Raw genomic sequence first — 23,585 nt, 5'->3', positions numbered from 1 at the left:
GTTTTACACTTGTCTACATATTTTCTCTTCGACCTTCTCCAAACTTGTTTACTTTATCTCTATTACCGCTTTTGCTGGAACTTGATCATCTTCAGGAGATCTGATTCTTTTAGCTTGTTTTCTAGATGTTTCTTCTATAATGTTATCTTCTATAACAATTTCATTGTCTTCTACCAAGTTCGTTATAATTTCTACTTCATTATTAAGTTCCATATAACCTATGGCATCCGCCATGACGTTAACAAGAACTGCCTTACGCAAATCACATTAATGAGTATATTCCTTTTACCGTAGTTTTAAACTTCAACTTAAATAAGTATATGGGTTTAACTCAATTCCAGTTACAAAATTCTCTCTTTATAAACAGAACTCACTGAATTAACAACTATTAATATTACCACAATATTACACAAACAGCTCAGTTTCCATCAACCACAGGCTCCAATCCTTTTTCGAGTAACTTTCCAAACTCTGATCAATGTCTATTCAAAATCAGTCATTGATCCGCCTGTATGTAACCATCTTGTGCTTTGACGGTTGAAAAAAAAATCTCCAGTCCATCACACTTAGCGAAAACACGGGTTCCAGAAAACAAACATTATCCTAGCCATCCTAGCTTTCCTTGCTCAACCTAAGGGCAATAAATTTCACTTTAACACGCTAGTCCTCGTCTTCCTCCAAATTACTTTCGCGTTTACCCATAATTATCAATATTGCCAAGCCGAACAGGTAGGTCATTAGGTTATCGGGCCGGTATTTTCTCAAGCACGACACCAGCGCCGCCAGTGGACAATTGGGAAGATCACGAATTTGGAGTGAGAGTGTGATGGTGGTTGCTATTCTGTGCTGGGAGCAGTTCGGAGACGTTGCAGTGAAAGCAGCGAGTGACAGATGAAGAACGAGCAAGTGTGCGAAGCGACGTGGGCAGGATATTGCGGTAAGTTTTGCTAGAGCACATATATCTTGTACAGTGAGCTGTATAAATATTACCAGTAAAAACCCAATCATACAATTTTATCTCACATGATACCATGGGTGCCCACAGGCAAGGTCAAAGGGGTCAAGCCCCCCTCCTAAAGTAAGAAAATTGCCTATTTATTTTCTTCTCCTGCACGAGCATTTCTATTCTAATGCTAGATAATGGTCCTATTGTGTAATTGTGTAATTTGCAGTGGCAGAAAGGTCAGTGAAATAAGTTTGTTTTGTGCAATGTGTTATTATTATTGTTTTAGTTTTTGCCAGACACTGATCTAGAAATGTATTTGGGGTGGGGGGGGGGGGTCCGAACAATTAATAATATATAATATGCATTTTTAATTTATAGCCTACGTTAATATAATTTATAGGTCTATTCATAATACGTAAATTAATTAATATTTTATTGCTACTTAGGTACATGCAGAGGTAAAAAGATATAAAAATTTAGATATAACAGCAAATATTCAATATTTAGCTTACGTGTAGTTAAGATCGCCAAAATCTACATAAAAACAACTGTCCTGGCAAGGAAATTAATGTCAAAAAGATAAAGAATTGAATAATTATTGAATAACAAAAAGGATGTTAGATCCAGTTGACGAAATATAAAGTTCCTGATTAACATTTATGCATATTATTATAAGTAGTAGTGTGCATACATCTTCTTAGTACTGTCAATTCAAAGCAGGTATGATCCCAAACTAATCCTTGCCTTCCAAAAAGTTCGGTGGAAATCAATAACTCTCTACCATGCAACAACATTACATATATAATTTGTGTTATATCTTGATGGTTGAAGGATAGTTAGTGCAATCTCCTCCCCTTCACAGTAGAAAATTTTCAAATAATACACTGGACATACGACAACTTTCCAGTGATATAACATGTTCCATGAGTTCAATTAAAGTTAAGCCATTCTAACAATTTTCCCCAACCAAGTAAGGTATAGGTAAAGTTTGAGTCTGTTTCCAAGTTCACTTTATGCACAGAAAGGCTAATCGAGATTGGACCTACAGTTTAAAGTGGGGCCCGGATCAGTATGTTCCTCCACCGGGTATCGAACCCGGGGCCCCTTGATTATTATTTTGCAACTTGGGTAGTGTACAGATGGTAGCTTTGTCTCCTTTTTTTTTAAAAAAAATACTTGATTGTTATTATTTCCAGAGGGTGGCCACTTCAGGACCATGATATAATTCAAGTATAACTCCCGGTTATTAAAGCGAAGTTTCCAAAAATTCAAACTACAAGCAGATGCTTTCTTAATTTCAATATTACGTACTTCGTCTCACACACACACACAATAACAATTTGTCATTTCACATACTCAGGCTCGAAATACATCTGCAAACACGAGTCGCAAATGTTACGTGTTGTACTAATCTACGAAAAATTGTTAATTGTATAAGAATTTTGAACTCAAATTTACCTAATCAACTTCAAGATATCTAATCTTGCAATAATCTTCTGTCTGTTAGAGAGAATTCTGTTTTATTTTGCACACAGCTTTCTTCTCTTTCCTTGATAAACGAAACGCTAAACTGCGAAAAGCTTCTTGCCTCAGGGCATTTATAAATGGTTGGAATTAGTACCACAACACTTTTCTTCTTCTTCTATCTAAACCTAACCTAACTTCACACTAATGACGTCAGGTCAGCCAATCGGATTGCTTAAAACTGTTGTGGCAGCAATCACTACCTTTATAAATATGTATAAATTCAATGAGATTTGGATTAATGAAAGTTGCAATTTTTCACGTCTACGGAAAAAAATTCACGCAGAACTCCCAGTGAATAGCCACCCTGTTTCCACTAATCAATTTTATTTCTGTGGTTTGATCATTCTACAAAAGTTTCTGGCGGTAAAACGTTACATAAGCGCCCTCTCCGATTCACGTGGCAATCAACTGAACAAAAATGATTCACAGGCTACTTTCTTTGGAGTGTCAACCGCAGAGGACTTTCGCAAGGCGTGACTCGTCGCAATGTGAAAGTCACTTGGACGTGCTCAACAATAAGGAACGCTTTTATCCTTACAGGAAGTGCAAGGGATGGGCACATACGCAGTGTTGCAATAAGAAATATCGATGGGGAGGGGGATTCCTTGCGTGACGTTATGCGAGTACCTATTCAGACTTGAGTCACCTTCCCCAACTTGGGTAATTCAAGCACAAATTTTACGAAATGTTAATTCTGTTAGTTTTGTAAAAAAAAATAGAAAATAGAAAAAGGCATTTGCCGCGTTCAGGCCCGTGCACCGGATTGTTTTCAGGCGGGGGGAGGGGTGAGATAGGTATAAGAAAATTAAAGGAAATTTGAAAACATTGCTAATTTGCAGAACCCAGTACCACATGTATACCAGCACCCTTGAACAGCCATGATAATACAATGTTTAGAAAATAATATATTTATAAGTTAAATGTACGTATTTGCAATTATTATTATAAAGAACATGTCTAAATGTGAGTTAACAAAAAATTAACGAGACATTTTAGCATCACGGCTGCTTCGAAAAACGTCCGGACAGGGTGTCCTGCAGAGGAACACAGTAGAACCCATTAGAATTTATGGGTTCCTGGACTTTTAACAATCCTGATTAAAAGAAATGTCTCGACTAAATCGGGACGTCCGGTAGCCTTGCATCAATGGTTATAGAACTAAAACTACACAATATTGCCTCTCTACACAACAAACCCATTCATTAAGCAAGGATAAAATCGAGATTTGTACAAATTTGAAAAATCGTCGATGTTATTTTCGCAGTTTCTTTTATAGGTTCAGATTTAAATGTTTCATGGTTCAAGAGGAAGGTTATGGCCCCCATGGTCCCTCCCCTGGCCGCGTTGTTGCAGTCGATAGAGTCTCCGACTGCCATAGGAGGATTCCATGGGCGTCGTGAGGAGGGGTCAAACGCGTATGTCGACCCTCCTCGGAAATTGGCATCCTTCATTTCAAATTACAAAAAACAGAATGTTTGATATTTTTATTGTTAATAACAGAAATAAAGTTAATTTAGTTACTACTGGAACAGAATAATCCAAGTGAAAAAAAGTATTAGATCGAAAAAAATAAGTGAAAATACAGGAACCAAGTTATACATTTTCATATTTTACCATATAATCCAAAAAACAAATGGTTCCACAGTTTTCAAAATTCCAAAACTTGTGGTTTTTGTGGAAAATATTTTATAAATAATATTTTACCAGTGAGGTCACACAATATAAACTTTATGAGTGAAATTTTATCCTAACTTTTAAAGCCTTTTCTTGATTGAGACATGCAAAAGTTAATAACAAAATACAATTTCGGTATCTGTAAGTGAATGTGATTTTTAATTTGTGCAGTAGAAAGTTAACTTGTAATCTTAATCTTCTCAAATGTATTTTCTTTAATAGAATGTGTCTACGTTCGACAAAACTTTTGAATTGAATCTATAGTTAGACATCCGATGTATTGTAGTACTTAATTAAGTTGTAACTGGCGGATTTGGTTAGTCATTTTGTATATTTACCTCAGATATTAAAATCGGTCTGTGCTATGTACTGTACATTATAGCAGGAAGTCTTAACATCTGAAATGAACATTAGCTCAACGATTTATTAACATTACTTTATTGAAGAACACATTAATAATTTTTGCTACGCAACTACATAGGCTAAACAGTCTAATATTGAAATTGTTGATACTGAACTACTTGTATCGGAACTAACTAATAGTTTCTGAAATGTCAGATTTTTTTTAAAAAAAAAACGAGTTCCCAATCTAGAATAAACGTTCCAATATTGCATTCTCAACCAACTACACTAATGGTTCAAAATATGGCATAAATGTTCATTTCTGAACACTCACTGAATCCTTATTGCACACTACTACTAATGATGAATGTTCAAACTTTTCGGCAACTGTGCCCGAAGAAGCGACGAATTCTCCGAAACAAAGGACAACACGAAGAAGATGGAGGACTTAACTTCACACTCTCCTCATAACTTATGAGCAATTTGTTGAGTTCATACATTTTGTTCATGCAGTGCATCCCGTTGTCTAATTGGATTTTGCGTATTTTCCCCTCAACGCATTCCTTCCATCCGTCCACCACGTCTCCAGTCTCGTTCTGCAACTCCCTCAGAACCTTCTCAAGTTCCACACTACTTCTTGATGGAGCACAACGTCTGCATGATGGCTTCCAGGAGCTCTGGATCCTTCACCCTTTCTTCCAGGTTAGTAGTGAATGCTTTTCTGCAGACTGCACGAGGCCCTTGTCGCTGGTCACTTCGTCGTGAACCTCCGTGTCGAGTCGGTCTGAAAGCTACCATTGATGTACAAGTGTATTGATATTCCGTTCCTGTTAATTTAGTTCATTTTATGTCGCTTTTCTGCCACTTTTGATCAATCGCGACGATGGGGATGAATAGTGATGTTATGGATTCGCTCATCTCTACATATAGGCCATACGATACAACATTTGCGGGTTGTTTTACTTACATCCCCCGGCAATAGATGAAAACAAGCAAGAACGTATTAATGACAATGTTATTTTCGAATTCAGCACCCAAAAATCTACAAAAAATCTACTTTGTTGCCGTATGAATTCCAAGAGCATTCCGACTTGATAAAATTTCGGCATGTCGTCAATGCAGAGTGCTGCTGACGGTCGAGTAATTTCACCTGTCGCGAGCTATATACATGTGTAGTAACGCGTCCCGTTTTCTCGTGGGTCTCAAGGTTCATTATCCTTGTCACCGTGTCGCATTCCACGCATGCGGGTCGTTTAATGTCGCCGGTAAGTCAACTGTTAACGATTCTCGAGCGCTGAGCTGTTTAACTTTCCCTACGAGGAAGCTTTCACGAGGAAAGAAATCACGACTGTGTTGTTTCATTAATTCATCAAGCCCAGTTAGCGCGTTTGAATCGACAATGACTCAGTTGGTTGCAATGGCGTACGCAGATGGGGGGGGGGGGGGGTGATGGGGCTACAGCCACTCCGAAATTTCGAGAAAATGGACATTTTCAAATGAAAACAATGAAGAACTCTGGAAAAACAAGAGTGGTAAATGCAACCTCCCTTTAAATCGACCCCCAAATGCCATTTTTGAAAGTGGAAAGTTCTAAACGTACGAAATATCTTACAGTGTATGTCTCTCGTAGAAATTAGCTATGTACTATCCACTTTACAATTTCAGCCCACCCGGAATAGAAATTTCTGCTAGGATATAGTGTAGTAATGTCTAGGGAACGGATTCTAAGGTGTAGTTCCTTTCCAAAAATACAGCTGTTCTCGAACCGATCGTTTGAGATATGTATTTTAGGACATGAAATCAAGTAAAATGAACACACTTTGTTGCAACTTTTCGTGAGATTAGAACATTTAACCCATTTTTAACCCCTCTTTGATACTTCAGCACCTTTTTCCTTCCTGTTCTTTCATATTTTGTTAATAAAATTAGACAGAAAAATAAATTATTTTCACTCTTCTTGAGCAGCTACATAAAATCATGTAGTCCCATTTTGTAGAGCGGAACGAGAGCTATGAAATGGTATAATATAATAATTGCAGTCCCAAAAGTTCCCAAGATAATGCAGCAAAACCCGCGAAAGAAAACACAAACTTCTACAAAACCTACTCGGCAGAACCACCGTTCTCTATGCGGTCCGCGCGCATTATATACAGAAGGCGCGGAAAAAGACTGCATCGAATAAAGGCATTTTATCAGTACCTTTTTGAAAACATTTTCTGAACCTTTTTTTTACCCTTTCCCGACCATAATTTTGCACCTTAAAATCCTTTCCCTAGTAATATCCGTATTAAATCTACAAGCCGCATCTTTCCGTTGTCTTATTCCACTTAAATAGGCAACTCCAAATAGTTTTGGCTTATAACTTTTTATTGACGCGTTTCCGTACCGGAGTTCCTTATCTCATATTTGTACTTGGGTCAGTCTACATCCACACTCGGAGAACTAAATGCATCATATCGATTGATGCACCAGAATGCATTACTAACAGACCGAGCCGACACACACGATAAACATCATCAAGTCCGAGCGACACGTGCAGCTTGTCGTGTCACTTCTGTTCGAAAGGATATTTCTTTCCACATGAAGGTTGATTTCCAATCGATTAGTTTAGAGGAGAAGGAGTTAGAAGAGGAAAGAGAAAGAAAGAGAAAGGAAAAGATTCCGAAGAAAAAGCGAGGGAAAAAAGAGGGTTAAAGAGTGAGAGAGAGAGAGAGAGAGAAAGAGTGAGAAATGGAAAAAGGAAGAAGGAAATAGATGGGGAAGAATGAGATACAGAAAGGAGGGAAGAGAGATAAAAATGGGAAAGAGAACGAAGGGAAAGAGGAAAATGGAAAAAATAAAAATAAACAGAGAGGGAAAGAGAAAGAGGGGAAGAGGAAAAGAGGACAGAAAGAAAGAGGAAAGTGTGATAAGACAGAAAACGAGAAGAGAGAAGCGGACAGAAAGAAGAGATGGAAAGAGGAAGAAGGAAATAGATGGGGAAGAATGATAAAAATGGGAAGGAGAACGAAGGGGAAGAGGAAAAAGGAAAAAAAGAAACGGAGAGAGAAGGGGAAAGAGAAAGCGGGGAAGAGAAAAAGAGGACAGAAAGAAAGCGGAAAGAGTGAGACAGAAAACGAGAAAGAGAAAGAAGCGGAATGAAAGAAAACGAGAAAGAGATGGAAAAGAGGAAACAGAAATAGGGGAAAGAGAGATATAGACAGTGATGTGCTGTAGACTATAAGTTGACGTCTACATGCGTTGTCTACACGTAATCTACGCGTAGATTACATTGGGTTGTAGTTTACGTAGACTACGTAGACAATCTAAAGTGCATTAAAATTCATTTTCAAGGGTTTCATGAAACGAAAGTGACATTTTCAACTATATTGGTTCCTAACGAAATGAAAAGAACCCTATTTACAACAAAATTTCTCGTCTCTTCTATTATGAACTATGGAAGAAGATAAATAGTATGCAAAAAACAACAACAGATGGCAGTCGTGAGCCAAGAGTGGTCTCTTTCCCATAAAACACTAGAATATTGCCTACCTTAGGTTTCTTCCTAGGTGAGAAAATGTTCGAATTTGGAAGAAAGAGTATGAAAAGTTCTCCACAACATCAGCAACTGATACGCAGTATAATTGTCTTTCAATTCCACGCCGCTCTTTGCTAAGTTATCAACTTTCGCCATGTTGTTTACATAGATTACGTAATCTACGTGTATAACATAGTCTATGTAGTGGGGAGGCAAATGGTAATATATTTGCCTTCCGTGGGATTTTTGTGGTACAATAATGGGAGTTAGTTTTTCTGAAAGGTATTGGCACAAGGAAAACGAATATGGATGTTGCCAATCCCAAAAATTGTGCAGGGGGGTGGGAGGGGGGATTCAAAATGGCCAACAACTCGTTTCACCGAAACAGCAATATCTTCATCATTTATACGACTACAACAAATTTTCAAAGCTTTAAATACTTCTTGATGCAGTTTATACAATTACTAAAATAATGTGAATAATATAAATGAACCTGTTAGCCTCTTACGGATTGCTTAATATAGCTCTTCTGGTTTCCATTGAAGGTTTACTTTCTGTTACAGAGTATAAAAAATATTTTGGAATGAAACAAAATATTCATTGTGTAGCTTTCATTATTTTATTTTATTTAATTACGCCATCATCATAAATTTTAGATACAAGAACAGAAAAACTCCATGGCATCATATTGATGTATTTGTTTGTTACCGAAAACACAATGAAATGAATTAAATATTATAATAATAATCTGTTTCAGAAGATCATTACTACAAAGTGTGTGAAAACAGAGGTCATCCAAATAAAAATAATGTAAAATAATAATTACACTTATTAATCAGTTTCACTGTCTTCATACAGAAGGTCGTTTCACGTCCATGGTAACAAAGTTAGAACCCACATCACCTTAAGAAAAACCGCGACGCCACGAGCGGTGGTGCTCCACGTGATACCCCTGTCTTGCAGCAATGGCCCTGCTGCGGAGTTTCCATTGGAGGAGACTGCGTTGAAGAACACATTGGTCCAAACGATCATATTCCTCCTGACAAGCTTTCCAAAGACCCTCAATTGTGCGGGGCCGTCTGCTTCCCAATGCTCCTTTCAACAACGGAAACCCACAAAAATCCATGGAAGAGGCATCGGGGGATTTCACAGGGATGTCTGTAAAGGGGATTGCATGAATGCCCGTTTCACGTGCCATCCGATCCATATATGCCTGCGTGGACTTTGCCGTATGACTGGAAGCCTTGTCCTGGTGGATGACAACACGAGATGTGTTGCTGCCATTGAGAGAAGATATATCATGTCTGTAAAGTGGCTCCAAAATATTCGTCTGGTAATAGGCTGCATTTATTTTAGCCTTTTTTTCCACTCTGCGCAGTAGAAGTTTGCCGTTATGGCAGTAACCACCAACAACCATGAACCCGCGTGTAAAACTTTCAGCAAATTCACGTACCCACTCAGATCGACCTCTTGCATCACGTGGACAATAGTAGATGGCCCTTTTTTTTTTTACCACATCCCGACAGATACACCCATGCTTCATTCAGGGACACCACATATTTCCAGCGGTCCCCTGCCAGATGTCGTTCGTAGAGCTTCCGACTGTTGGTCTTCCTCTCCTGGACATGTGAGGCACGCAACTTATGAAATTGAGCCTTGTGCTTCCGCACAAGTTGTACATCTTGGGCTATGATTCGATTTACAGTTGCAGGGAAACATTGCACTGCCTGTGCAATCACTCTTTGCGTTGCAGGGTTTTCACATCGCACCAAGTATCTTATTTTCCGCACAACATCGGAGGAACGCTTGGGCCTCCTATATGTCCGAGGCCCACTTTGACTGGTTCCAGCAACAGGTACAGTGGCGATTCAACACTGCATTGATGCCCTTCTTTGACACATGGAATTCTTTCATGTGGCACTGTTTAATTTTCTGGCTATAACTATAACCAACGTCGGAAAGGGCACAGATGTACCCCTCCCAAAAGACTGGAAGTTTTGGTGCCATATAAACACTGACTCACACACCAACCATCGTCTTTGCAAGTCAACACACAGTACTTTCGTCCTACTGGCTCTGGCTGCTCTGTGTGCCTACGTGCTGCTCCCTGGTGATCGAAATCATTACCATCAACGTGAAACAACCTTCTGTATGAACTATTATCCCCATTCCGGTTAAAACAGTAATTTACATCATTGTCGGGTCCACACATTCACACATGTCGGTGCATGGAAAGGCATGACGTCTGCATTTACATACAAGTGTTGAACATCTACTCTTTTTGCATGAACATTTCACTAGCTCCAAAATGGCCTGTGGGGCAGGTTGCATCGTGGTCATCTGGGGTACAAATGTACCGTTTTGTCTTTCCCATCCATAAGCAGCATCTGGCTGTGGAATCTTTGGATTCGCAACATCATCATTTCGCCATACCATGGCTTGATAATGTGCTCTCAATATAGCATAGCGAAGAGCTGACTGTGTTGGTGGCATTTTCTCTGATTCGGCAATTTTCTTTTAAAACAAGGTAAACTGGACAGCTCCAACATCCGATTTTGCAGAGTTCGGCATGTAAAGTTTACAAACAAAACGTTCTAACGCATCAAAAATACCATTAGATGGTGTTGCATCCAATCCAAAGTTTGCAAAAGCTTGCAAAATACGACTGACACTATTAATGTCTTCTTCGCTAGCAATATCTTTTGTTGCAGCATGTAATATCTTTGCTATGAGCCATGACTTCATTTCCTTAACACCTAGATTGTCTTTCATTGATGAAAAATTAGTATATGTTGGAGATTTTGGGGTTGGTTTTGTTGGCATACTGCATTATTTCAATAATGTCACGCTGGCTGGAATTTCTGTTAGGGCTCTATTGTTTGATGATTTGATCAAGTGTATAGCTGGTGAATTATCATCTAATCCTTTCTGTTGATAAACGGCAAGGGCAGTTGCATGTGTGGTATTCTTCCCATCTAGTGTATCATCCTCCATAAAATCCACGTTATCCACTGCGAAGAAAATATATCTGCCGGCACATACACTCCCTGGTTATTTCTGATATCATCTATTATCGTCTCAGCTATTTGTGTTTCACATCGTCGAAGTCGATCATATCCAATTGACAGACCACAGCCATGCAAAAGCTCAATGACCTTCTTGTTCCTTACAGATTGGTGAACTGATAATCCTACAGCTACTTGCTGAGGCATTACATGTGTAGACTGAATATTTGTAGTTGTTGTACATTTCACTTGTCTCTCATTATATGTCATGGATATTGCAGTTTGTGATATGCTCATGACAGCCTTGTTAATACTTGATTGCTTGAGTTCTGAATACATATGTTCAACAGTACCACAAATAAGCCATCTGAGAAAAGAATACACTTCTCGTGGCACATGTTCTTCTGTTGCTTCTAATGATCATGTGAATTCCCACTTCTTAGTGTTCATTATAGACTTACGAAGATAACTAGCAGCATCATACAAACTCCTCATAGTCAAGTCCAAATCTTCATCATCATTCTGTGATGTCATAGCAATATCTCGTGCATGCTTCATACTAACATTTCAGGTTCATTTCTTTGTGATGGACGGTGAAATTCAATATCTGTAACATTTTTCTGCAGCAATTTCTTATTTTTTTTCCTTGTTATAGATGGATAAGCGACATTATTCATAACACCAGTGGCGTCTCGTCCCTTGGGGCTTCCGGGGCTTAGCACCTAAAGAAAAACGGACGTATTGACGTAATTTTCAATCACCATAATACATAATTATCATACAATCTTTTAAAAGGCGATTTTTACCGACGTAAGTTCATCGTCAGCAGCAATGGATACGACAGGGCTCCTAGCGGCATTGATGTCAGTTATCATCTCGGGGCTCGTCGCAGAGGAAGGCGTGGTCTACGCTACACGCTACAGTGAAGGTCACGTGCTAGCAGAAAGAGCGAAGGGAGGAGTGCAATTGGTTTGAATGTTGATTCGGGCTATTTCCGTGGTGTCGCGTTCGTTCGATCCCGCGTGTTGTAGTGTAGCGTTACGGTGGCTTTTACTCGCTATGAACAAAGTGGATTTCTTGTTGGCAACACCATTTCCGACATTGAGTGACCAAGAAAAACTTGTTGTTAAACAATTAGGTCCTGACCATCCGAGTGTTACATTAATACAAAAACACAAATAGGCATATATTAAATAGAATTATCGATTGCTTAAAATTCTGTGGTCGACCTGAACTTGCTCTACGAGGACATAAAGAAAGAGAACAATCTTTAAACAGAGGCATCTTCCTAGATTTAGTAAATGAGATTGCTAAGCTAGATAACAGTTTGCATGAACATTTAGAGAAATCCAAAGTAAATAAATACACATCAGCCGTGATACAAAATGAGTTGTGTTAACAAAACAGCATGCGCTATTGAGTGCTGCGATATAATTAATCATCAAGCCGAAGAGAAATTTGGGGCAACTGAACATTTGGAGTGTTTCAATTTAGTTGACCCTGCAAAATTCAATGACTGGAGGAAGTATGATTTTCCCGATGATTCGTGTAAGAATTGTGCCAAATATTATCCCTTCATAGAAGAGGGAAAACTAAAGAGTGAACTTCGTGTTCTATATTGTAGTGAAGAGTTTAAAAACATCAACTCTATCAGTACATTGCACTAGTTTTTCATTGAAAATGATTTAGAGGATACCTTTTCAGAAACAGTAAAAATGGCAAACATAGTTTTAACAACTCCAGTGGAAACAGCTGAATCTGAACGATGTTTCAGCACATTGAAGCGTATTAAAACCTGCTTAAGAAATGCAATGGGACAAGACAGACTCAATGCCATGGCAGTGCTGAGAAAGAATGCATTGCAGACATAGAGGGCTTCAATGAAAAAATAATTACAAAATTTGCTGAGCAGAAGAACAGGAGAGCACAGTTCTTGTTTAAATGAGAACCAACGTTCGTAGAAAGGTACGTTTCAAAGCAATACCTGTTTCTTTTGTAATTCATGTGAATGGTCATTATATTTTAAATTCTTTAAAAAAATAAGTCCAATTTTATAGTTTAGAAGAAGATAAATGCCTGTTTTTTGTAATTTATTTGAATTGTCATTATATTTTAAATTCTTTAAAAAATAAGCCCCGGCCAAATTTGAGGCCACGAGACGCCACTGCATAACACAAATGTTTTCATATCATAAGTGGTTTGCACATCAACCATACTCAAGGAACCAGTCTTTAAACACTCTTGAATCATACAGATGAATTCAATCTCTGATGCAGCTTCAGGGGCTGTAGAGATATTGGGTGCACTGGTATCAGGACATCGTAGTACATGTGTCACATTATTTGCCCAGCACGGCAAATTGTATCTAATGTCGATAGCATGACCATCTTCAGGGTTGATTGCTGTATTGAGCTTTATCTGGAGGGCTTCATTTCCACTTCTAACAATAGCATCACTAAGGCTTTTTTGAGCATGATCAACCGACAGCTTCCTGAGGGAATTTGCACGTATCTGACCACCATTACAGAAGAAGCATTCATCTTTGTTGAATGGGATGCAATGCGAACGTGTTAGTCTTGGTGTGCTGCTTTCCGCCACAGTTGGTGTTTGTTGATGTTGGCTTTCATAGCGCTTTTTCATACGCTCCAATTTTCCCTTGTGAGTGACATCTTGATAACAACTTCGGTGCCATGATGCCCTGTTGTCTGCCAGCATGGCAGCAGTCATTCCACATAGACGAATATTAGATGATACATACTTCACGTTTTCGTATTCAGCATTCTCTTGCACACTTTGTAAAACCTTTTCATGTGTGGTGGGGTTTGTGATTAGTCCTTCGGTTAATTTCTGTTGACATATTATACAGAGTGCATAGTTGATTTCCATTTTTAGCCTCGTTTCTGGTTCACTGAGATCCACTGAAAAATATTTTTTTTTGTATTTAATTATGCATAACATGAGCTTGTTAAAGCTTTTTTAAAATAAATATGTAGCTAGTTTTTACACAATTCACATTATTCATAATAATCGTAGAAACTGCATCAAGAAGTATTTAAAGCTTTGAAAATTTGTTGTAGTCGTATAAATGATGAAGATATTGCTGTTTCGGTGAAACGAGTTGTCGGCCATTTTGAATCCCCCCTCCCACCCCCCTGCACAATTTTTGGGACTGGCAACATCCATATTCGTTTTCCCTGTGCCAATACCTTTCAGAAAAACTAACTCCCATTATTGTACCACAAAAATCCCATGGGAAACTACATGCTCCCCCACTAATGTGAAGAATATAGACTATCGTTGTTTACGCGTAGACGCACATCACTGGATATAGACGAGGAGGAAAGAGAAAGAAGGGAAGAGAAGAAAAAAAAGGAAAGAGAGATAGAGAAAAGGGGGAGGAGAGAGGGGAGAAAAGAGACAGAAAATGGAAACAGAAAGAAGGGGGAACAAGGAAAGAGATAAAGAAAAAGACTGGAAAGGAAGAAAGGGAAAAAGAAGTAGGAAAAATTCTAAATTGTAATGGAGAAAGAGAGATTCTTATTAGGCATAACCATGGAAGCAGAGCCACCGTTGAGCCCACCAGAACGACATTTCCCATCCACGCCACTGTCTCCTTCCCGGCCAACTCGCCAGGTTGTTGTAAGAAAGTTTAAAAAACGACAGGTGTGTCGGTGTCACATCCGGTAACAATGATAAATCGCAGGTCTCACGCAAACGCCCGATTGAGGCCAGCGATGGGCGGAAACAAGAGACGAGACGTCTTGCCAAAAGGGTAAGAGCCGGATCTTTGGATACAAGATGGCGTCTGGGATTTCCCTCTAGGTTTCATGCCTTTTTCTTACTTGTTTCCTCATAAAAAAAAGAAATTAAGAAATACCACAACATTTCACCGTGCACAATGCAATACTATGTCTCCGTCAACTATTTCCATCAAAATATATTGTTAAGGTTGGATCCAAAAGTTCTGAAACTCGGGAAAAGGTAAATGTAAGTTTGTACTGGATCCACCCCGTAATATGTACCGGCGTCGTCCTCATATTTCACTTAACGTGGTCGCTTTGTGATTAGTAAGTAATAAGTAATTTTCTCAGGGCTTCCACAATGCATCACGCCATTCTTGCCACGTGGTAAAGCCTCGTTAATGTTGGCTGTTTCTAGAATATCCACCACTTTAAAAACGGGACATAGCTTTGTTACCATATTCAATTGGACACCCAGCTTCGGAGAAGCTAGAGTTGACGAGTTGTATCTTTGCGGGAGGCCTTGTCTACTCCACGCAGAGAGAGAGAGAGAGAGAGAGAGAGAGAGAGAGAGAGAGAGACACTGTTAATTGCCAAACTTTTCCGCTAGAGGCGCTGTTGTGTCCTTAAAGAATTTCGTTCGTCATTTAGTTGCCCTAAGCTTTACATTGGAGCGCGATAGGATGGCTATTCAAACGTTATTTTCAAGGAAGGTAAGAGTTTCTCGTGTAAATCAATAACAGAAATGTGTTTAGCAAACCTTTAAGATTATGTAACAAGTCATAAGTTACCAAAAATTACATTCTCCTGAATCTAAGAATTAATATATTAAAGCGCAACGGCAGGGTAGCTCCGACGGGTTAAATATAGTATGTTTATGCACAAAGAGCACTAAACTTGACGTAATTTGGATCGTCTCTAGCTGCCGTGGGTCGATAATACAAAAATTTCAATTTTTACACTACGCTTTATGTTTTTTGTTATTGCGAGTGTGTGTAATTCAACGGGGAAGCACGGTTCGGAAAAACTCTCCAAATTATAAAGAAAAATGTATTAAGTGCGTAAGCGCATTATTATAATACACTATGACAATATGCTCTATCCGTTAATTTAATATTAACGTATGTTTTCTTTGTATTAAGCAGACATTTTCCCCCTCGTATTTTTTTTTTGTTACAACAATTTTAAATAAGAAAGGGGTAGATATTGCGAGATATGAAACATTTTTTTTGTAATAAGTATTCTTCTCGATAAATGTGTATGTATTAAACAGAGAACCGGATTTACTAGCCATGAGGAAAAGTATGATATCACGTGAAAAAAATGAGTCAGTTATTAATAACAACTGTACAAATAAAAGTACAGTCGCGTGGAATTATTAAGGATTATTCTTTACCAGATTCACAAGAAAAAAGCACTTGAATTGTGAAAATTACAAGTGACGTAAACTGGTGCAGTGCAAATTTTAAGGCTTTTTTTTTTTTAAGTTTCCATATCTTTTCTGTTGTTGACGATCGTCTCATTAAAATTCTTAGTTTCACAGCACTGATATCATGTTAAGATGAAATTAAACTTAACTAACTAACTAACTAACTCTCTAGCCTTCTTAAACCCGAAGGTTCATGGCTGCAGCAACACAGGCCTTCCATCTGTCCCTATCTTGAGCAAGATCTATATACTCTTTCCCATCCCTACCGATTTCCTTTAGGTCCATCTCAACGTTGTCCCTCCATCTTCGTCTTGGCCTTCCTACTGGTCTCTTACCATCAGGTTTCCCAACAAGAATCCTGTAAACTCCTCTTTCCTCTCCCATTCGTGCCACATGGCCTGCCCATCTAAGTCTTCTTGATTTAATTATTCTAATAATATCTGGACATTAGTACAAATTATGTAGTTCTAAATTATGTAACCTTCTCCACTCACCTGTTTCCTCATCCCTTTTAGGTCCAAATATTTTCCTAAGGATCTTATTTTCAAATACTCTCAATTTATGTTCCTCTTTCAATGTAAGGGACCAAGTTTCACACCCATATAATACTACAGGCAAAATTACTGTTTTGTATATTTTAACTTTTAGTTTCTTAGATATTAAACGAGAAGACAAAAGTTTATGAAGAGAGAAGTAACATGCATTTCCTGAATTAAGCCTACTTTTTATTTCCTCTTTAATATAATTTTCATTTGTTAATATTACTCCTAAGTATTTGAATTTGGAAACTGGTTCAAACGAGTTGTTATCAATAATTAGATTTTGATTATTACCTAACACTTGGTTTCGGCCTGTAAGCATATATTTAGTTTTCTCTTTGTTAACTTCCAAACCTATCTCTTTAGCAGTTTTGAAAAATATTTTAGCATTATTCTTAATTGTATTCACATCATCCCCCAGTAAGTCTACATCATCTGCATATGCTAACAACTGAGTCACACCATTTAATTTTAGTCCTTCTTTAGTTTCTCTTACCTTCCTTACAGCATATTCTAAGGCAAAATTAAAGAGCAATGGAGATAATGCATCTCCTTGTTTTAACCCATCATGAATTGTAAATTTCTCAGACACATTATTACCCACACGAATTTTACTTTCTGTTTCACTGGTGCATATTTTTATCATACTAACAAGCTTCTTAGGTATTCTAAACTCTACTAATATATTATATAATTTATCTCTTTTGACCGAATCATATGCTTTTTTGAAATCAATGAATAGCTGATGGACATTTTGATTATATTCCCACTTTTTCTCAAGTGTCTGTCTGATGTGAAAAATTTGATCTGTAGTTGATCGGTTACGTTTAAATCCACATTGATAATCACCTATAATTTCATTAGCATATGGGGTTAGTCTTGTTAAAAGAATGTTAGACAATATTTGGTATGTTGTTGAGAGTAGAGAAATTCCACGGTAATTACTGCAGTTCATTTTATCACCTTTTTTAAACACAGGAACAATTATGGATTCTTTCCACTGTTGAGGGATTTCTTCTTTATTCCATATTAAACAAATTAATTTATGAATTTGACATATTAATGAATTTCCACCATATTTAATTAACTCAGCTGGTATTAAATCAATGCCAGGTGCTTTGTTATTCTTTAGATTTTTAATAGCATCTTTAACTTCAGTCAAGTTAGGTTCTGGAACTAAAGGTTCTGCTGTGTAGACTTCATTTACTTCTGATTTATCTCCTACATGGACATTTAAAAGGTCATTAAAGTAGTTCTTCCATCTATTTAGAATATCGCTTGGGTCAGCTAGAAAATCACCGTCTTTATCTTTTATCAAGTTTACTTTAGGTTGCCACCCCTTTCTAAATTCATTTACACCTTTATATAAATCTCTGATATTTTTATTTTTGCTGTTTGTTTCAATTTCGTTAATTTTGCTTTTCAAGTAATCTCTTTTTTTACTTCTAAACGTGCGGTTAACTTCTCGCTTTATTCTATTATAATTGTTTAGATTTGTATCATCAGAGTTATTTAACAACCTAAGTCTAGCCTGATTTCTTATTTCTATTAGATTATGACATTCATTATCAAACCATGGCTTACTTTTTCTTGGTTTATGGTATCCTATACTTTCTTTAGCTGCTGATTCTATTGCATTACGTATGTGCTCTCAATTCTTATTTACGTCTGTTTCATTTATATTTTCATCATTTAAATCCTGCAAAACATCAAATCTATTTGACAGTTTAATTTGGTAATCTTTCTTAATTCTTTCATCAGCAAATTTTCCTGTATCAAATTTTATAACTTTTAGATTTTGTTGCTTATGATTTATCACCGAGAGTCTTTGTCTTAATTTAGCAATTACTAAATAATGGTCACTGGCACAGTCAGCACCTCTATGCGTACGAACGTCAATTATACTAGTATGCCTTCTTTTATCAATGAGAATATGATCTATCTGATTAGATGAATGAAATTAAACTTGCAATTTAATATATTAGCAGCACGTTCAGCATCAAATTCCGCATGTATTTAAATGGGAGAACAATTGTCCATCAAAAGCGTGGGGACACAACAGGGGTGCTGCCACCTACAATAGTTTGCTTTGACTCCGCCCATCGCACTCGCCGTTTGGATGGTCGACAGGTCTCGCAGAGTAAGTGGGGAACGACGCGCAGCTTGTAGCTACTCCGCTTTGCTACTGCGCAGCATGGCTTGGTCAGCGTTCACCCGCAAAGATACAACTCGTCAACTCTAGCAAATATGAATTTGCATTTAAGAATAAATTTAAGCACACACAGTGGCTTTGTAGCGATTGCAATTACCTTACTTTGTTTCTAATGTGTATTTTGTCTTTGCAGGAAGACGTGTAACGCGTGGATAGTTCAAGATGAGACTCAACAGTTTAAATAAAATGATGATTCACGCAGTCTCCATAGTAGCACTTATAGGTTCGATGTCAATGGCTTTAGAACTGGGTTAGTACCATATTTGTTTTTCTAATAGCCTACATTTTCGTTCTGCGTGAATGTTAGAATAGTTTATTACGGCTATACATTCACGTGTCAAATTACATTGTGATTTTTCCCGGATACTTTCAACAGGAGTGGACTGCAAGAGATGCTCCAAATTTATTGGCTATAAAGTATAAACATTAAAATTTGTACAACTTAAATGGCACAGTTGCAATAAGATATTATGTGAACACCTACATATGGGCCTTATTAGGAACATCTTTTCCAAATAAGGCCCATACCTGACACATAATAAGTTCCACCGTTAGAATTATATGATCGATTGATTTGCTTTATTTTACTTCGCTTTTTGTGCCACTTTTGGCTAATTTGCGAAGATGGGGATGACATGATGAAATTAATGAATGGACACTCACAAACATCCACTCCCAGGCCGGATTCGAACCCGGGACCCCTGTCGTCGTAGCGCGATGTGATAACCACTCCGCGTCCACTTTATGCAAAGTTAGGCTAATCGGGACTGAACCTACAGTTTAAAGATCCGAACAACTATGTGCCTTCACCGGGTATCGAACCCGGGAACCTCTACATTACAAGGCAACGACGCAACCTACCACTGCGCCATTGGGGAGGCTATAGCATCATATGAAAAAGAACAGTTTTTAAATGATACGATGTACAGTGGGATCCATGAGTATTACCGTGCAAATTGTCCATCACCATGTTCGTGCACTTTATTTGACCCAATAAGCGCTTCAAGAATTAAAAGAAAACTCAAAACAAGCTGTTGACAACTTCTGCACCAGCATACATAAAAATCTATCGCTTAAAAACACATAGAATGTAAGAGAAAAGTTAATGAAAATAGTCATGGACAATTTGCACGGTAATACTCATGGATCTCACTGTACCAACACCTCTAAACAAAAGCGCATTTTATTTTAACTTACAGGAGCATAGATTGGCGTGAAACCATTAGGTTTATTTTCTAATAGGCATAGGGTAATTGTTAAGAGACTAACGTATACGCGTATTTAGACATTTTACCGGGTATGGCACAACAACAACGATAACATTTTATTACCAGTGAAGAACTAGCACTTCTGATATGATGTTCATTCAATGAGAACATTTTTCAACATTGAAGAAATTGGAATGCATTTCTCGCGTATTTGGTAACACTGTACTCAAAACTGTTGCCATTCACATTATGAGTTTATCGGATTATGAATTTTTCAATGTGATTCAGCACATTTCAATTTTATTCCTTCAACAAAACCTCTTAAATTTTAATAGTATTCAGTGGCGTAGCATGGGCATTTCGGTTGGGAACGCCAAGTCCGAAGGAAGGGTCGGCCCTTTTTTTGCTTAATAATTTACTTATGGTATTAGTCGCCACAGGTATTGTTTATTTGCCTGAAGTCAGCTGGGTTTTCAATAAAACATCATCCATGCATGTTTTAGCGCGCTGTGCAAACACTCTGACACGGAGGTGGGTGGATGATCCAACTACACTCAAGTGACGTAACAGTGCCGATTAGTAATTCAGACCACTGTTTATTGCATCTTCAGAATGCACATAAACATTTTAAAATAATTTTGTCCAGAGACCATTCGATGTTAAGAGTTTTCAAATGAATGCTAAACATTTCCATTGGCCCAATATTAAGCAGTTAGAAAATAACGAAAAAATAAGAATAGTTTTGCTGGTTAAGTGGTAGAGCAGCCACAGGCTGAACTTCTACCACGAGGACTTCACCAACTTGTTTGACAAAAACTCTGTTGATCTTTTAGTTTTAATGCACATCGCTGTTCGTGTGATAAATTATACAATGCAGTGGTAATTAAGAAGTGGTATATTTGAGTTTGGTAAAGTTACGTTAGCCAATATTGCGTATTGTAGCATCACACACACAGCACGAGCCCGAAGAACCGGGTAGGAATTCTACCGCAGTCGTCTGCTTCAGAAGGCAGGAAGGGTCACATGAGCCCTAGAACCAGTCACGTAGCTCTCTGCTCCGTACGCTGGCGTACGGGAGAGCATTGCGCGCGTGCTGTACAGACCCAGATAGGCAGCAAGGAATACGAGAGAGTCCTTTACGCCAAACCTGCTCGGCGTCCGGCCAGGAAAGGCATTGAAAAAAATGCTAGAACGAGTGTTGTTAGTGGAGCGTTGCAAGCGGATCGCGAAAATATCTATTTTAATGCCATGAAGATCAAACATATATGAAATTAGTCAAGATTTACTTTATATTTACAGCATTTACGCATTTTTGAAATTTTAAATCGGGGAACGTCGGACGTACGGGCGTACTATAACGCTACGCTACTGATAGTATTGAGAAATTAATTTTGTATAATTACATTTTTACATCCAGGGACCTAAAAAAAACAGCACATAAATGAGAAAGAATATTCACATTAGTTATTTTAATATACAGGGCTACTATAAATGATTCATTCAATTTCAAAACACTGTATTTTCCAAAGTATTGCACAAACAGATATGAATGATACATAAAAATACCTGTAAAATCACCAAGTTTGCATCGTGACACACCAGTTGGCAGCACGAGTGCAGTACCTGTTCAAAATAGCAACAAACCGAGAATATAGTTTTTGTGTGTTGGAATATGCGAGATGTTCATCTGTTATTGCAGTGCTGCGTGCATTCAGAAAAGAGTACAGAAAAGAACCAGAGAACGCATCAATGCTTCTCTGATAACCAATGGCAGAGGATTGCTACAAAATGTATGGGTGGAACTCGACTACCGCTTCGATGTGTCGCGTTGTCACATAGAACATTTGGAGAATGTGAGGAAAACTTGGTGAGTTTACAGATATTTTCATGTATCATTCATATCTGTATGTGCAATACTGTGGAAAATACAGTGTTTTGAAATCGAATGAATCATGTATAGTACATTTACATATTTTTTACATATTTCAGCGGTCTTTTTTCTACATACTTATGCACATATTTCGCATATTTTACCTACATAGAAATTCATACCTTATTGATATGAAACAGAGCTGCATGAACGCACACTGTTCATTATTCTGAAGCAGAATTCTCGCATCTTTCCAGAGACTTCAAGAGACGAGAGACTTGTGGGTGACCCACTGGACAACAGCGACGACTTCTCATTGTTGGAGCTCGTGTCGGGGATCCAGTCGCGCGTGCAGAAGGTGATGGCTGGCCCAGCGCCACCTGGGAGTCTCCCGCGGGAGGTGTCGGAAACGGACCTCTACCTCCTGAGTGCCATTGAGAAGTTGGCGCACCGGTTAAAGTTCCTGGAGGAGAAGGTCAAACGACACGAAGACTTGCTCTACTACGCCATGTCTGGATCTGGCAATGGTGAGTTGCAGAGCTTAAAATAAGGTAACATGTTAAGGGGAGGAGGGACAATTACGCACCAGTTGAACATTTATTTCAATATCGTCGGAATGAGCACTGCTACTAAAAAAAAACCTTGACTATACAAGAGGGTATGAAGTTCTCTCCATGCTACAAGTGGAAGCGTTTTTTAAAGTGGATTACTAAGCGAGATACGATGTGTAAAAAATACGATGAATAGGTTTACAGAATCTCATGTATTCCTTATGGAAAATCAACTTCAATTTACGACTAATCAGATGGGAATTTCGACTTTTCGAACTACAAAAGCCATTTTTAAAGTATCCTCTTTCCGTTCGTGTACTTTTCTACGCCACTCGATGTTTGATATTCCCGAGAGAACTAATCAAAATAATGCTCCCATAAGCGCGATGTATTTTTCCGGCGCACAACTCCTCCTCGCAGCAGTGTTGCCAAACCTGATGCGCATAAAAGAGCTAAATGGAGTTTAAAGTCATTTTCAAGGAGCTAGGTTTTCGAAGGCTCGGTAAAGTGCTTCATAGGTCCAGAACTGGCTGCATCACCCATCTCAATACTCCACCGATGGTCGTATGAAATCGAAAATAAAGGATTCCTAGAAAACAATATTATGTAATCTTCACGTCAGCCACGCGTTATAAAAAAAAAGTAGCTGGGAAGGTAAGAGGGGTGGGGAGACATAGCCAATAACAATATCGCGTCACATCAAAATGTATATTTATGGCAAGAGTTGGTATGTGTGGGCCGGAGTCAGTGATGGTACCATAGTGTGGCAGGTGGATGGGCGTCCCAGTTCACAGGCGAACGAGTGCACGAAAGAGCCAGATCTGTCTCCAAAAGAGCTAAGTTGACAACACTGCTCGCAGCCGCCGCAGAGAGGAGGGCCACAAGGAAATCCTTCCCTGATGCCCTTGACTCCGAAAGTACTCGTTACTAACGCGTTAGTTTCTCCTGGATCCTCTTATTCATAGATTTTTCGAAAACTAATATTTTAATTTATAAGGTCACATGGCGTATCCCTGTTCATAATT

The 23,585-nt window shown here is 38.3% G+C and overlaps 1 protein-coding gene across 1 annotated transcript in view; it reads left to right on the top strand.

Annotated features, from left to right (window-relative positions):
• The first annotated feature begins 823 nt into the window (after positions 1-823).
• Positions 824-23,585, top strand: part of LOC145994159 (uncharacterized) — a 35,307-nt gene continuing 12,545 nt past the window's right edge. The window contains exons 1-3 of the mRNA XM_083130250.1: positions 824-937; positions 19,065-19,181; positions 22,267-22,536. Coding sequence (XP_082986376.1) covers positions 19,094-19,181; positions 22,267-22,536 — 358 coding nt within the window. The 5' untranslated portion in view covers positions 824-937; positions 19,065-19,093. The remainder of the gene's footprint in view (positions 938-19,064; positions 19,182-22,266; positions 22,537-23,585) is intronic.

Source organism: Lepisma saccharinum, chromosome 10 (assembly GCF_977018435.1).
Source record: "Lepisma saccharinum chromosome 10, izLepSacc3.1, whole genome shotgun sequence".
Taxonomy (NCBI): Eukaryota; Metazoa; Arthropoda; class Insecta; order Zygentoma; family Lepismatidae; genus Lepisma; species Lepisma saccharinum.
Note: the sequence above shows the minus strand (reverse complement) of the source record. Positions and strands in the feature narration are given on the sequence as shown.